A 15,601-nucleotide genomic window follows, 5' to 3' on the forward strand; every position below is an offset into this window, starting at 1 on the left:
CTAGAAAATGGAGTAATTTTAATCAATCAGATTTTTTACAAATACAGAGCTTAAAAAGCGATTTACAAGCTTTTGCAAATCAGTATGATCAATAACGTTGCATATTTTCTCGTGCCAATCACATATCTATGAGAGAGATTATATACAGCGGAAGAGAAAGAACACGTTTTGTCACGTGCTTTGTCTTGTTTCCCATATATACAATATTATTTTTTTTACAAAACTTGTGTAAGATGACATTTTGGGTATTTTCGTTTGCTGCTCTTTTTTTGCTGACCAATCACATGCATTCATTTTAACGAAATGACGTCGCGAACTTCACTTGAAAACATTTCTCTCACAGATATACAAGATTTGAGAAGCATGCTTGCGTACAAATAGGTGATAAAACAGTTGTTAAACGCTTTGACCGTACAGTATTTTTTATTTTTTATTAAACTCGTCAAGAAAATGCGTGAGTTAGCGCATCAAAAGTTCACGAACTTAGTTCAATACGTGTCGTTCACAATGACAACTCGTGTCAGATACCATATATCTTGTACAAACCACTGGTGTGGTAATGTGTGTTGCTTATTTACTATTTACCTAGCAGATGTGTGCGATATGCAGTGAACACATTTCGTTCCCTGGATGTATCCATGAAAACTGTGCCAGAAACGAAAGCAGCACCGTGAAGCACAAATCAACCTAATTATCCCACCGTAGACGGATCACACATGTATTAGCGTACATGAGCACGAATTTGGAATTTCGTATGAAAATCAAAGAAAGCTGACAGCGTAGAAAGACTGTTGACGAGGAAAGAAAAAAAAACGTTGTTCAAGAAATGCACATCAAGCAGTACAAGTATAACAGAAAGGATTCTAACTTAATCTAAATGATCAGTTAAATTAGGATGAATAATTATTCAATCTTTATTATTCTACCTGTTATCTATGGAGCGCATGGATGTGTATGCATACCGGTCGTTATTGATTCATAGTCGTGAAAGTAAAACATTGGTCGGGCAATTCAAAGTCTCGAAATCAATCTAACTTTACTTCAGTTACTAGCGATCCCCGAGCATCAAATTGGCGGTTGTAACTTGTTAATAACCCCATACATCAATGCAGTTGACTAAAAGGGTGTAAATTTTTTAAATGGTGCTACTTTAATAATCCGCATTTAGTTTACGCGAATTTATTTTTTAGTCCGCTAGCCTATTAACACTTAATATGTTTTACAGTGTTTTTTTTATCATAAACGGATTCAATTCATTGTTGATTCATAATGTTGAACTACTCTCTTGCCCGATCGTCCGTAATTGTAACAAGTTTGTAACTTATTGATTTCTTGCGCTAAGTTTTTAATGTTCTTGTGACCGGGTAGCTTGGGACTAATTTCTAAGACAATAAGCAGGGGGATGAAAATGGAATGCATAGTGTAATAGGCGTTATCATATACAACCAAACGCGCTGTAGACAATTCTGGCATGGAAACCATTAAGTCCTGGTTTATTGCTCAACGCCTGCTAATTATTTCACGACAATGATGTTCAGAATATTAGTATTAGCATAGCATGTTGAACATGGTACTTGTGTCGTGATCTGGGAGTAGTATATATATATATATTAATAGGCATAAAGCGGTATAGTAAATATATTTATAGAACACGTTTCATCACATATGTTAGATCAACATGAATGTATGTGGATATTGCTGAAGATTTAATTGACGATAAAAAAAAACACTTACCATACAAACTGCTCACCCGGTTAATGTCCTTTAAGGTCTAGTTAAAGGGATGCCGAGAATAAAGAATATTCTTTTAATTGGAATATTCAAGGGCTGCTTTTATTCTGAGTCAAAACTTGGCGTTAACCGCCTCTCTCTTAAAGGGGCCTTTTCACAGATTTTGGCATGTTTTGAAGTTTGTCATTAAATGCTTTATTTTGATAAATGTAAACATTAAATTTTAAAAGCTCCAGTAAAAAATCGAAAATAAAATTTTAAAAAGGAAAAAAGTAGCCCACAGAAGGGCTCGAACCAGTAGTGACCCCCGGAATCCTGAAGTAAAAGGGCAATAGCCAACTGAGCTATCTTGCCAATCATACATGAGATGCGTATTTTATACGGTATATAAGCAATCTTCGAAGTTTCACAAATTTTAACGACAACAACAGAACTCTCCAAATTATTTAATCGTTTCGCGTTGCAACGCTTTATATTTTTTAGGTTTTTAAATCGTCAAAAGATGCATATAATGGCTATATTAGATCATGGCAAATGTTCAGTAATACTGTTTCCTCCCAAATATCATAACTAAACCGAAAATGTGCGAATCTGAAACAACTTTTTTCAATTTTGTCAATTTACCAAACCGTGAAAAGATCCCTTTAATCATGCTTAATGAAGAAAATTTTGTTTATGGCAAAGTCACCAGCGGTAGACTGGATATATTCAAATACTGAGCATATTTTTCTAAGTCTATTCTTTATTCTTTTAAGTCTAAGAATCGGTTGGTGAATACGGACCCTGGTTTCCCAAGCGCACACAGTTACTGTATTGTACGTTTTCGTTTACACTGTGACAAAAGAAACACCCATGTTGGTGGGTTTGGGTGGGTTGGTAAGGCTGTGATGGGGTGAGGTGAAATGCTTTTTGATAATTATATAATTTGCTCTGCCCTCACCGGTAATAAGACACGAACACACACATGGTGTAAACACAATCAAACGCTCAGAAATACGCTATAGGATGCGCATAGTGGCATACAAGCAAATTGAGCACGATGATCTGCAATTTAGTTGTCAATTGATATTTAAGTTAATGAGACTTACTTAGCATTATTTATACGTAAAGAACCTGATAAGCGTGGCACGCTTTTACGTAATAATGAACCACATGGTAAAGAACCACTTGTCTTGTTTGTGCAATAGTGCAGACTTTGATAAGATATTCGAGCATTCTTGAGTTTATTCACCACATGTGTTTATTGGATATAAATAAGCACTTGTTATTAACGCCCGCACATTATAGGTGGTAACATACATTAGTCGTGCTTTGTGAAAAGGGGGTTTAATGCATGTGCGTAAAGTATCGTCCCAGATTAGCCTGTGCAGTCCGCACAGGCCAATCAGGGGCGGCACTTTCCGCTTGTATGATATTTTTCGTTGCAATAAAGTCTCATCTTAGCTAAAATCCAGTTAAGCCGGAAAGCGCCGTCCCTGATTAGCCTGTGCGGACTGCACAGGCTAATCTGGGACGACACTTTAAGCACATGCCATAAACACCCTATTCACAGAGCACGGCCCAATTTGTTTAAACCACGATATTGTTAGAAGATCCATAATGCTGTTTTTAGGCGGTCTTCCATGCTTTCTTTAAAGTGTGTTCCATGCTATAGTTAACAAGTTTTTAGGCGGTCTTCCATGCTTTCTTTAAAGTGTGTTCCATGCTATAGTTAACAAGTTTTTAGGCGGTCTTCCATGCTTTCTTTAAAGTGTGTTCCATGCTATAGTTTACAAGTTTTTAGGCGGTCTTCCATGCTTTCTTTAAAGTGTGTTCCATGCTATAGTTTAAGAGTTCCTCCTGCTATTGATTGATGATATTGCATTTTCATTAGAATTACTTTCATATCAGTCAGTGCGCCGACAAATGCATCAAACGGACAACCACGTACATGGTCTTACGTCTGAATGTGGTTTGAAGTTCTATACTTCTACTGATTTACATTGACAGAATTAAATCAAAACAAATATGTTTAATTTGATGAAGCTCCTACAAATGTGTCGTTAATCATTTGACCTATCTGACTTTCTGCTAATTTGTTGTTTAGGCATATTGGGAACTCTCCGGTGCGTAATTATATCGTGCACTCAACATATGCTTTAGAGGTGATGATTCCATGGTGCATTAATGTAATTTAAATGGTCACAAGATATATCATATAAAAACAGTTCCTTGGTCTATTGACGTATTGTAGAATAATTGAGCGGGCGTCCCGATGTCATCATTAGATATTGAAAGTCGCATATTTATGTAAATGATGTCGCGGTATCGAAATATATCTATGCAATATTTATATTGATGTAAATGGATACTACTATTTCATTCATGAGGCTATAATTAAATGCTACACACACAGCTAATCATGTAAATCCGTTGCTTAACAGATGACATATATATATCATGATTGGAATTATGCCAATGCGATCAGGATAGAATTGTGCTAATCAAGTAGATACTATCGCGAACTGCTACGCAGTCGAATGATGCCATGCAGGGAGCATAATCATCCACTCAGAACGAGAACGCCTATGGCGTTGAAAGTCTTTTTGAAAGATGCAGGGGAGTTTCTGCTTAAGTAAATGTTAAAGGATTAGTTGTCTGAATGAAAATGAAAAAGGCTGTCACAAAGAGTTTTTATGAAGAACAAGACACTTGTCAAGAAATAAAAGTCCCATACCTCGCATGAAGAAGTAATGCAATTGTCTCCCTTTGTTTTCACTGGACGTAATTCTTTTAAGTTTGCCTTGTTGATGGTAATTTTCTAAAAATAACTCGCTTTTGCCAATAACAGTTTTACGAACGCAATTTGTTTTAATTTATAAAAACGACTTTTGACGTAAAACGGTCTTTGAACAATTCACTAAAAATGGTGTAAGCAATGTTCTTGAAAGAAAATGTTAAAACAAAGTTTCTAAATGAAAAATTGTAAGAATTAAGAAATACTATATTAAATATATATTTCGTCTGCCCAAAATCAGGGAAGGCATGGAAAAGGACAACCGTTTCCCTGTAATTTTGAAATGCGGTATTACAAAAGTCTATTTGCGTTGCAAATAGACTAAAACACAGATGGGTCATAATGGCAAGCACGCATATTGGGATTGTAACATACTGGTATGTTTTCTAGTGACATACTGATTTGTTTCTAGTGGCATACTGGTTTGTTTTCTAGGGACACATTGGTGTGTTTTCTAGTGGCATACCGGTATGTTTTCTAGTGTCATACTGGTTTGTTTTCTAATGACATACTGGTTTTGTATTATAGTGACATACTGGTTTGTTTTCTAGTGATGGTTTGTTTTCTAGTGGCATTCTGGTTTGATTTCTAGTGACATACAGGTATGTTTGCTAGTGACACACTGGTTTGTTTTCAAGTGACATACTATTATGTCGTCTACTAGTAAAAACGCGGCATGTTATGTAAGTGTGCATGTCTGTCTCGAACGAATCTTGATACATACTTTTTTGAAAGACTTTATAGATTTTTCATGGTGTAGATACACGATCTATTCGAGTGTTAAAATGGGCAACTTTTGATAGATCGTAACAAGATCCACTCGGTTGTAAACATTAAACGTATCGTTATCAATGTTTCGAAACACGATTCTTTCCCCACCATCACGCTTTACTGTAAATGTACACATTAGTATACTCTTGATGGGTATAGATAATAAAATGCCACTGAAGTTTACTCAATATCAATCCTACTTCCTGCTTTTGCAGGAATCCCCAATGCTATGTTGTTCCTATGCGGCGAAAGATCTCCATGATATTGTTGAAGGATCAAATTCAGAATTAGTGAGCCGTCAAGTAAAACCGAAGTACAACAATGTCAATGCACTCGTATGCGTATTGTTAACGTGATAACGGTGTATGAATATGATTATTTAATATGATTCGGGTTGTTTAATTTCGTAAATATAGATAGAACAGACGTGTACGGTAAGTAGTAAGTACATCTTACGAACTAAAGAAATCTGCAACAAATGAAGAGAAGAAATCTGCAACAAATAAAGAGCATAACATAGGGCAAATATCGTCTTGATTACCTCTGACTGAACGGATCATAATGGCGAACGTGATGACGCATTAACAATTATGTATACCGTCTGGAAACTTGGTACTAACCTGTTGTAGCAAACAATTATGAAAGTGTTCCGACCTGTCTGAACTGGTCAACATTTAGGAAGGTACTACTAATGATTGATGCATGTATATACGTAGGTTAATCAGTCTTATAGCCTGATAACGATTTTGCTGGTTAATTTGGGAGTGGTAGATACTCGTAAAAAGACTTATGGGTTAGCACTTGTAATTATCTGGTGTTGGAATTAGTCATAAAATTATTAATGCTGCCATTGTGCCCGTCTGATTCCTAATATTCAAATCAATTGTTGGCATTTGCACTATTGTGCACGATTACAACGGATTGCATCGAGTACATGTAAACCTCACAGCTTGTCTAATATAATCAGGGACTGACCGCTGTGATGCGCTGAACTAGAGTTACTAATTGCGAACAATCGACCAAATAAACACAACGATACATTTTGCATAACTACGTTTACTGGGATGTTTGAGATAGAACGATTCCTTGTGAGATAAAAATAGTCCCTGCCTTTCATATAGACACTTGAATCAACATCAGAGATGACAACATCAACATAATAAAATAAAATTATTCAACAAAATATGCACGCTTAGTTACTTATCAGGTTTTTATATAAATGGATCTTTTCGTGTATCTAATTCCTATTCATTCTATTCGGTATAGTATATATTCGAATGTATATCTGTGGTTAAATCATTCCGCGATATCCGTAGAGCTAGCATATCCACAATTATAAAGGTAATAAAGAAAACGATATTTCCAGACTCTGTAATTTAATCGTGTTCACTCAGATGATCGTGTACTTTCTCTTTGATTTCTTCAGAGAATACATCTGTCTAGCATGATTGGAATTATATGAACTTGCAGCGAAGTATTGGTCATAAAGATTCATTCTAATCAAGTTACGTGAACTGCTTCAGAATGAAATAAGGCTCAGGACATACATAGCAGATAATTTCACGATTTTCATTTATATTTGACAAAAACAGAGTTAATATATTGATATCATAATCCTGCCAAATTCTGAAGGGTTGACTTGTGACGGCAGTGGATACAGCATAGGAGGTAATGCGATAAGTTTGACAGAGTGGGATGCTCCATAAAGACCTCCTTGCAAATTTGGGGGGGGGGGTCCAGTAATTGGCTCACATATCAGTAATATAGGATACGTGATAAATCGGTTACCATGCCAGTATTTAAATAATCTCATATATCATAAAAGAAATCACGCACACGCGTCTTTAAATTTCACAAGTTCAAAACCAGTAACAGTATGGCGTCGTTTTTGAGAACATGAACTTATACAGGCTTATCAGGGAAGACACATTCCACTGTTATGATATTTTTCGTTTCAAGAAAGTCTCTTCTTAGCAAAAAACTACTTTAGGCGGAAAGTGTCGTCCCTAATTAGCCTGTGCGGGTTAATCTGGGACGACGCTCTACGCACATGCATTAAACCCCCTTTTCACAGAGCGAGGCTCATATATATTGTAAACGTGTGATGTTGCTGGTGGTTAGAGGCAAGCGTCCAAACGTTGTGAGTGTAGTCAATCAGAAGCGTGTATTTCTACGTCCCTGATTCAAATATTTGAAATGGCATGCAATTAGAAAGTGTGGCATCAAAATAATATTTGACCGGGTCTGTATAGCACTTCCAAATAAAATTGCCGCAAAAAACGAATGCGAAATATATCACAGAACAAGATACACATTTCTGGTTTACTGACAGGTTTTTGCTTGTTTACTGACAATGCCATGTTGCTTCTTGGCGATTACAACGTCAAACGCCCGTGAAACGAATTCTGGAAGTCAGTACTCATACGTGACCATTTGACATCCAGTCACTTGATCAAAATATAACGTTTGCGTGAGTGCGCCCCTGGAAAACAAAGCGTCCGTATAAGAACGGCCACATTTGATATTGGCCAGCCGAATCGTTAGACTGCAAAAAAATTCTGATTAAATGCCGTCAGATAAAAGCAAGCTTCTAGAAATTGAATTGTGGGGCAATTTGATGTATTGTACATTGATGCACTATTGTGTGTTTACATGTTAATAAGTATGGCTGAATGCGCGCCATATATAAGCAGAAGAATCTGAACATTCACGTTTTTGACCAAATAATATAGGCACATTTTGTTATTATGTTCAATGTAGATATGCATATAAAAGGAACAGATTTACCTCTCATGGAAAATATTGTTCTTAAACTTATCGATAAGCGTTGTATAAAACGCATCGAAAGAAATCTAACTATTTAAACATAGGTGGTTTAATCATGTTAATTATGCTAGCCTTATTATCCCCACGCTTTTTAAAAAGCGTGGGGATATTGTGGTTATCTCCGCCGTCTGTCTGTCTGTCTGTCTGTCCGTCCGTCCTGGCCACTATCTCCTCCTACACTATTAGCACTAGAACATTGAATCTTACACATATAGTAGCTTTGAGCATATGTGCGACCTTGCACTATTTGGAATTTTGATCTGACCCCTGGGTCAAAAGTTATGGGGTTGGGTTGGGGCCGGGTCAGAGATTTTCACTCATTTTTTAGGTTATTTTACATTAACTTCTTTATTTCTACACCGATTTACTTCAAATTGATACTGAACCTCTCTTATGACAATACGGTAAATCTCAACTATGCATGGCCCCATTACCAACTCTGGGACGCCCCGCCACATAGACCACTTCCACCCAAAATTGACTTTTACTATAATTTCTTCATTTCTACAGCGATTCACTTCAAATTGATACTGAACCTTTCTTATGACAATACGGTCAATCTCAAATATGCATGGCCCCATAACCAACCATGGGGCGCCCCGCCCACATAGACCACACCCATCCAAAATTGCCTTTTACTATAATTTCTTCATGTCTACAGCGATTCACTTCAAATTGATACTGAACCTTTCTTATGACAATACGGTCAATCTCAACTATGCATGGCCCCATTACCAACCCTGGGGCGCTCTGCCCACACAGGCCACATCCACCCAAAATTGCCTTTTACTATAATTTCTTCATTTCTACACCGATTCACTTCTAATTGATACTGAACTTCTCTTATGATAATACGGTCAATCTCAACTATGCATGGCCCCTTACCAACCCTGGGGCGCCCCGCCCATATAGGCCACACCCACCCAAAATTGCCTTTTACTATAAATTCTTAATTTCTACACCGATTCACTTCTAATTGATACTGAACTTCTCATATGACAATACGGTCAATCTCAACTATGCATGGCCCCATTACCAACCCTGGGGCGCCCCTGGATCAAACATGCGGCGTGGGGATACGCGTCGGCCTCTGCCGCGCCATTTCTAGTTGCTGTTGGAAGTGTGCATGCAGTGCAATGGATCGAACTAGAATAAAAGTTTGCAAAACAACAATAACAATGCACAAGTATTTTGTCATTACCCATCTTATACTGTTCTAATTTTTAATATATACGTCCGATATGCTTCGTTAATTATTATATTTAGGAATATAACACCAACGCTTGTAGTTGTATTCATAATGTGTGTTAACGTGTTTTCACACCGACACAAACTACCTCCATGTTATTTTTGCTGTTTAGTATTTCACATATATAAACCGCGTTCCTGCACATGAATATGGATTGCAGCTCTTTGAGCACCATTGACACCATTTTCTTTGCAATAAATTAACATAATACTATTATTTTTTTCTCGCAGGTGTCTATGACGAACTCGAGTATATTCTACGCAACGAAGTGAAACCCCTGCCGCGGACTCCAGTCAGTAAGGACAGTGTCTACTTCATGTCCGTGTTCCAGACGGACGGACACGTCGAGCGGCTTGAAGAAACGTGGAAAACGTGGAGTGGAGCGGACTTCATTTTGTGGAAATGTCCGGAACGCTTGAAACTACGGCGTGTGACGTTTTTCAAGTCCACTGTCGACGCCGACCTGTATACATTTGTGATACTATGCGAATGCGAAGATGGGTTGACAGTGTTGGACGTGGCAAAAGAGTTTCTCGAGCGGCTCCGGGACCGCAGGTGCGGTCTCGTAGGCCTATATCAGGTCGAACGGTATTACATAGCGTCAAAAACGCCAAAAACGTAAAGAAAGAAATTAAGAGACGTTATTACGCCACTAAGGGAACATTCGCGTCATCACAGTATTATGGCGTATATAAGCAAATATTTTTTTAAACGTTCGGTTGATAATGGAAAATCAAAATTAGTTTGATTATAAAGAAGATTATACAAAATCATTTCTGCTCGTGTGTTAAGGCTTTCGAAAATAGTGGAATGTAAGCTGTACTCTGGACATTCACTCCAGTCAAGCATATGGTTAGACTAGACGCGAGATCGGTTTCGTGTACGTCATCGCACTTATGGAGAGACATACAGACATTATTTAATTGCAATTTCGATTACGACGAGGTTTTCATTTCATCGTTGTATATACTGTGGTCCATGTCATATATCACTATTTAACTGCAAGACCAGGGCGGGGATTCACAAATCTCCGAAGGAAAATCTTTTCTTAAGATGCATGAAAGTTTCATTTTCAGTATAAATTATTGTTTCTGTTACAACGTAATATCTCTGGAATGTTTTACAAGTTAATTGTAAAAAGATAAAAACAAAACACATATCAAACTTCAAAGACTGAAAAATATTATCAAAATCCATACTCTAAGGAACCGTACTCAATAAGCCATTTAGGTACAACTTCTGACATTATTTAAATTGATGAAATGTCCTAAGGCTATAACTAATTCGTGTTTAGACCTGTGTTCATATTATCATTTAAACAAATTAATGTTGCAAAAATTATTAATATTTTATCCGTCTATAAGAAGACCAAAATATAGCGCAGACAATTTTATCTGAAATCAATTAAGTGCATCTTACGTTATGATTTGCCTTAAGCGCTTTGTGAACACGGACTCGGGTCATCCACTGACTGGTCCGTTTCGTTTGGTATGCTCATGTTTAAGCTCTGATTTATGTTCCAACGAAGTTTTTTTTTTAAATTTGTTACATGCGAGCTATTCTTTATTATGATTATTAAGTCCGTAATCAGACACCACACGTTCAGACGTCACAATGTAAATAAGAATCAAATTTTAAGTTTGTAGATGTTTCATACCTATCACTATATACCCTTCTGTGCACTACTTTAATGGGACTTACCTTGACCACCGAACACATACGCTTGTATTCAGGTCTATGCATAAAATGCTTCGCGACACAACATATTTGTTACAAAATGGATATGGCAATGACCAGTGTTATTGCGTTTGTTATCTTAACGTTAGTAACAAGCCAAATATCGTGATACGTAGCAAATTAGAACTTGAACATTGATTCGTGTTTTTTTTAAGCAATAGTTGGGTAGAATATTTCTCTATATTACTAATACCAAACTCATCACAGTGGTCGCTGTGCGATGCGACAAGTATCGATACCAAAGTCATCACAGTGGTCGCTCTGCGATGCAAAAATTATCTATACCAAACTTAGCACAGTGGTCGCTCTGCGATGCACCAACTATCGATACCAATGGTCGCTCTGCGATGCACCAATTATCGATACCAAACTCAGCACAGTGATTGCTCTTCGATGCACAAATTATCGATATCAAACTCAGCACAATGATCGCTCTCTTATTGATACCTTACTCATTACAGTGGTTTCCGTGATGTGTTGTTTTGTCGATACCAAACGTCTAACAGTGGTCTCTCTGCTGTATTGTTATTATCAGTGCCAAACTCACCACAGTGGTCTCTCTGCTATGATGTACTTATCGATACAAAAATTCACCAAAGTGCGTGTGTCCCCCCCCCCCCCCTGCTATGTTGTTATTATCGATATCAAACCCACCACATGTTTTTTCACTGATATTCTGATATTATCGATACTAAACTCAATACATTGTTCTCCCTGCTATGTTGTAATTATTGATACTAAACTTGAAAGATTGATTGTCCTTCTATGTTGAAAATTTCGATATCAAACGCAACACAGTGGTCCCTATGATTTGCTGTAATTATACCAAACTCACAATAGCGGTCTCCCCTACTATGCTGTAATTACTAATCTCAGCTCAGCGTTATCGATATCAAACCAACCACCGTGGTGTCCCCTGTTATTATGCTTTCATTATCGATACCAAACTCGTCGCAGTGGTCTTACCTACTTGTATTTAATTATATATAACAAAATCACCAGTGTGTCCCATGCTATGTTGTTATTATCGATAACAAACTTGCAACAGTTATCTTCCTTCTATTTCGTAATTATCAAAAGCAAATTCCTCACAATGCTTTCACTTGCTTTGATGTAATTATCAATACCGAATTCCTAAAGTGGTCTCTCGTACAATGCTGTAAATTATCTGTTCCAAACCTTACACGGTTTTTTCATATGAAACTGTGTTGATACTGACTGCATTTAAGGGACCAAATGTGTATATGCCACAATCAATAAAAATATAAGATACGAACGGTCGACATATGAAACTTTAATCCGTTCGTATTTGTTATGAAATTATTTTGTATATACTGCTGTTTTGATTTGTGTGTTTTGAATTTTGATTTATTTCCTTAATAACATACATAATGTTGATTGTTTGATTGCCATTTAGTAAAAACAATGCATCACAATTATTATTGTTACTATTATTATTATTATTACTATTATTATTATTATTATTATTATTATTATTATTATTATTATTATTATTAGAAATAGTAGATGCATAGCAGCAGCAGTAGTACTGGACGTAATCAATTGATCAATAATTCATAGTTTTAGAAATAGTAGTAGTATTTATTACTATGTATTTTTAATATAATTATTGTATTTTTAAAAAATATAATTAGTGATATCACGTGAACATGGGTAATTGCGTGACAAAAAGTTCGTTACGTGTATGTGTAATTTGCTCATTACCTCTCTATTCTTGTATATAACGACGAGTTGTATATATTGATTGTTTGTGATATTTTATATATTCTTCCTTTTTTCCTGATGCAATATCTCATGTTGATGAATTTGAATGACTCATATCTGTTGAAAATTTACCGAATACATGATTTAGATAGTGATGTTACTTTTTTATTCGATCCATCAAAATACATTAATTTAGAAATAAAGTATTGTGTTTATAATTGACAAAAGTCAATGTAAATGTGATCATATAGGCTTACGTTCACACTGGATGGATTCACAATACGGCTGCCTTGTTATCATGTACCAGAGACGCAGATGTTACATACGTCTCTAGATTGACTTGTCGTTCACTTGTTTAACCAAACAGTGTTCACATTTGACATGTGCATTAACTTCTGTAACAAAACAGTGTACATATGCATTATGTGATTGACTTGGCTGAAAAAAACACACAGTGTTTACAGTCGACGGTGTTACAGGATTGCCTTGTCTAACAAAACATTGGTAAGAGTCGACATACTCACCACGTAATTGACTTGTCTAACACAACATTGTTCACATACGACGAGTGCATCACTATGGGTGCATCATGCTATTGACACGTGTCTTAGAACTATTAGAGGTGCGTTTTTAAAGTCAACACACACAAAACGTGATTTACTTGCGTAACAAAACAACTTTTACATTCGACGGTTGCATTATGTTATTGAATAATCTAACGAAACAGTCGATGCACGCATTTTATTAATGACTTAATTGTTACACAAAATAGCGATCACAACTGACGAGGCATTATGTGATTGACTTAAATAACGAAATATGTGATTGACTTGTCTAACGAAACATGCGATTGACTTGTCAAAGTCAACATACGTATTTTGTGATTGACATGTCTAACCAAACAGTATTAACCCATTTATGCATAGCGTCCTGAAAAAAGGACATTGCAAACAGCGTAGACCCAGATGAGACGCCGCATGATGCGACGTCTCATCTGGATCTGCGCTGTTTGCTTAAAGGAATTTCTGTAAGAAATATTCTAAAAATAGAAATAAATATACCAGACATCCCTAATTTTGGAAATAACTTGATCCAATTTAGAAGGATGGGAAAGTCCACTAGGCATAAATGGGTTAACGGTTGACGGACGCATAATATGATGGGCTGTCTTCGTTTGTTAAGGTGGATTTTTCTAAGTTTTCCTGGGTTTATTGGTTTGCCTGTATTAACGCACATTTCTATATCAATATCATAATCGACAACTGCTCTACTTGTATCAGAGGTAAAGTGAGCTATCCGGTCATGATGATTGAGTTGTATTAATCGATGGAGGCATGGTAGTTCAATAGTCTAACAAAACACTGCAAAAAGTCGACATTGTTTATTTACAAATTTATGATTGACATACCTAACGCAATAGTGTTAACTTTCAACTGACGCATTATGTGGTAGACTTGTCATTAAAAAGGTCACAATTAACTGCCCCATTATGTGGTAGACGTGTCATACAAAACAGTGTTCATAGTCGAAGGACGTATGCTATTGACATGGCAAATCAAATATGTTCATAGTCGAATGACACCTTATGAGATTGACTTTACTAACAAAACAATGTTCGACGTGATTGACTAGACTAGCAGAACAACGTTCTCACTTGACGGACAAACACATATGACGCTTTCTTTCGCAAGCGAACTTTTTTATCTGGAAAATGGGTCACTTATGACGTTCAAGAAGCTTTTTATCGTTACCGCGCTTGAATAATAACAACAAATATTTACATGGCAAATAATGATCCATTTATTATTCATGGCCAATATGATAATGTCTAATGTTCCATTGATTTGTCTCTAGTATTCTTTAACCGTGTACATAGTTAAAATGGTTATTAACAAACCATTAAGTCGGTCTATCAACTTTACGCACAACGCAAACAGTGTAGCTAAAAAACAACCTGCTAACAGTGATAGTTCCACACAAAGCTCTGCCGAAGCAACCATACAGCTTATGAGAAGCTTGTAAGAAGCGTTTGGACAATGGCTTCATGAAAAAAAATAGTTTGAACGCAAATGTACCACGTTAAAGCGGACTTTTCACGTTCGGTAAATCGACAAAATAAAAAAAAAATCAGATTCGCAATTTTTTGTTGCAGTTATGATATTTGTGAGGCAACAGTAATACTGAACATTTACCATGCTATAAAATATCCATTATATGCATCTTTTGACGATTTAAAAACCTGAAAATTATAACGCTTTGCAACGCGAAACGATTGGAAAAAAAATTGTAGTTTTGTTTTTGTCGTTAAATTTTGTGACACTACGAGGATTGCTTATATAAAGTATAAAATACATCATAGTATGAGCACGGATGGCCGAGTGGTGTAAGCGTAGACTTTTACTCCAAGGGTCAGTGGTTCGAGCCTAGTTGTGGGTTACTTTTTTCTTTCTTTAATTTTATTCTTGTTTTTAACTAGGGCTTTTTAGATCGAATATTTATATTTATCAATACAAAAACATTTAATGACAAACTTAAATACCTGCCAAAATCTGTGAAAAGGCCCCTGTAAGATAAATGTTTGTTTTACCCAAAACTAAGAAACTATTTTTGTGAAGACCGTCCATATAAACGTACAGGGTCAATCGTTGCGCATACCGCGCAAGTTTGAATGACGAGTGCAATCATTCGTGCTATTAGGGGATTATTATACGTGCAGAAGAAAAATAAATGTTGAACAATATCGGCACACCATCTTGAGCACTTGTGACACTGTTCCGCGTATAATC

The 15,601-nt window shown here is 36.3% G+C and overlaps 1 protein-coding gene across 1 annotated transcript in view; it reads left to right on the plus strand.

Annotated features, from left to right (window-relative positions):
• LOC127850712 (uncharacterized) overlaps positions 1-12,922 on the plus strand; it is a 32,784-nt gene extending 19,862 nt beyond the window's left edge. Inside the window, exon 3 of the mRNA XM_052383986.1 lies at positions 9,584-12,922. Coding sequence (XP_052239946.1) covers positions 9,584-9,975 — 392 coding nt within the window. The 3' untranslated portion in view covers positions 9,976-12,922. The remainder of the gene's footprint in view (positions 1-9,583) is intronic.
• The last annotated feature ends 2,679 nt before the right edge of the window (positions 12,923-15,601 follow it).

This window comes from Dreissena polymorpha, chromosome 11 (genome assembly GCF_020536995.1).
Source record: "Dreissena polymorpha isolate Duluth1 chromosome 11, UMN_Dpol_1.0, whole genome shotgun sequence".
In the NCBI taxonomy this organism is placed as follows: Eukaryota; Metazoa; Mollusca; class Bivalvia; order Myida; family Dreissenidae; genus Dreissena; species Dreissena polymorpha.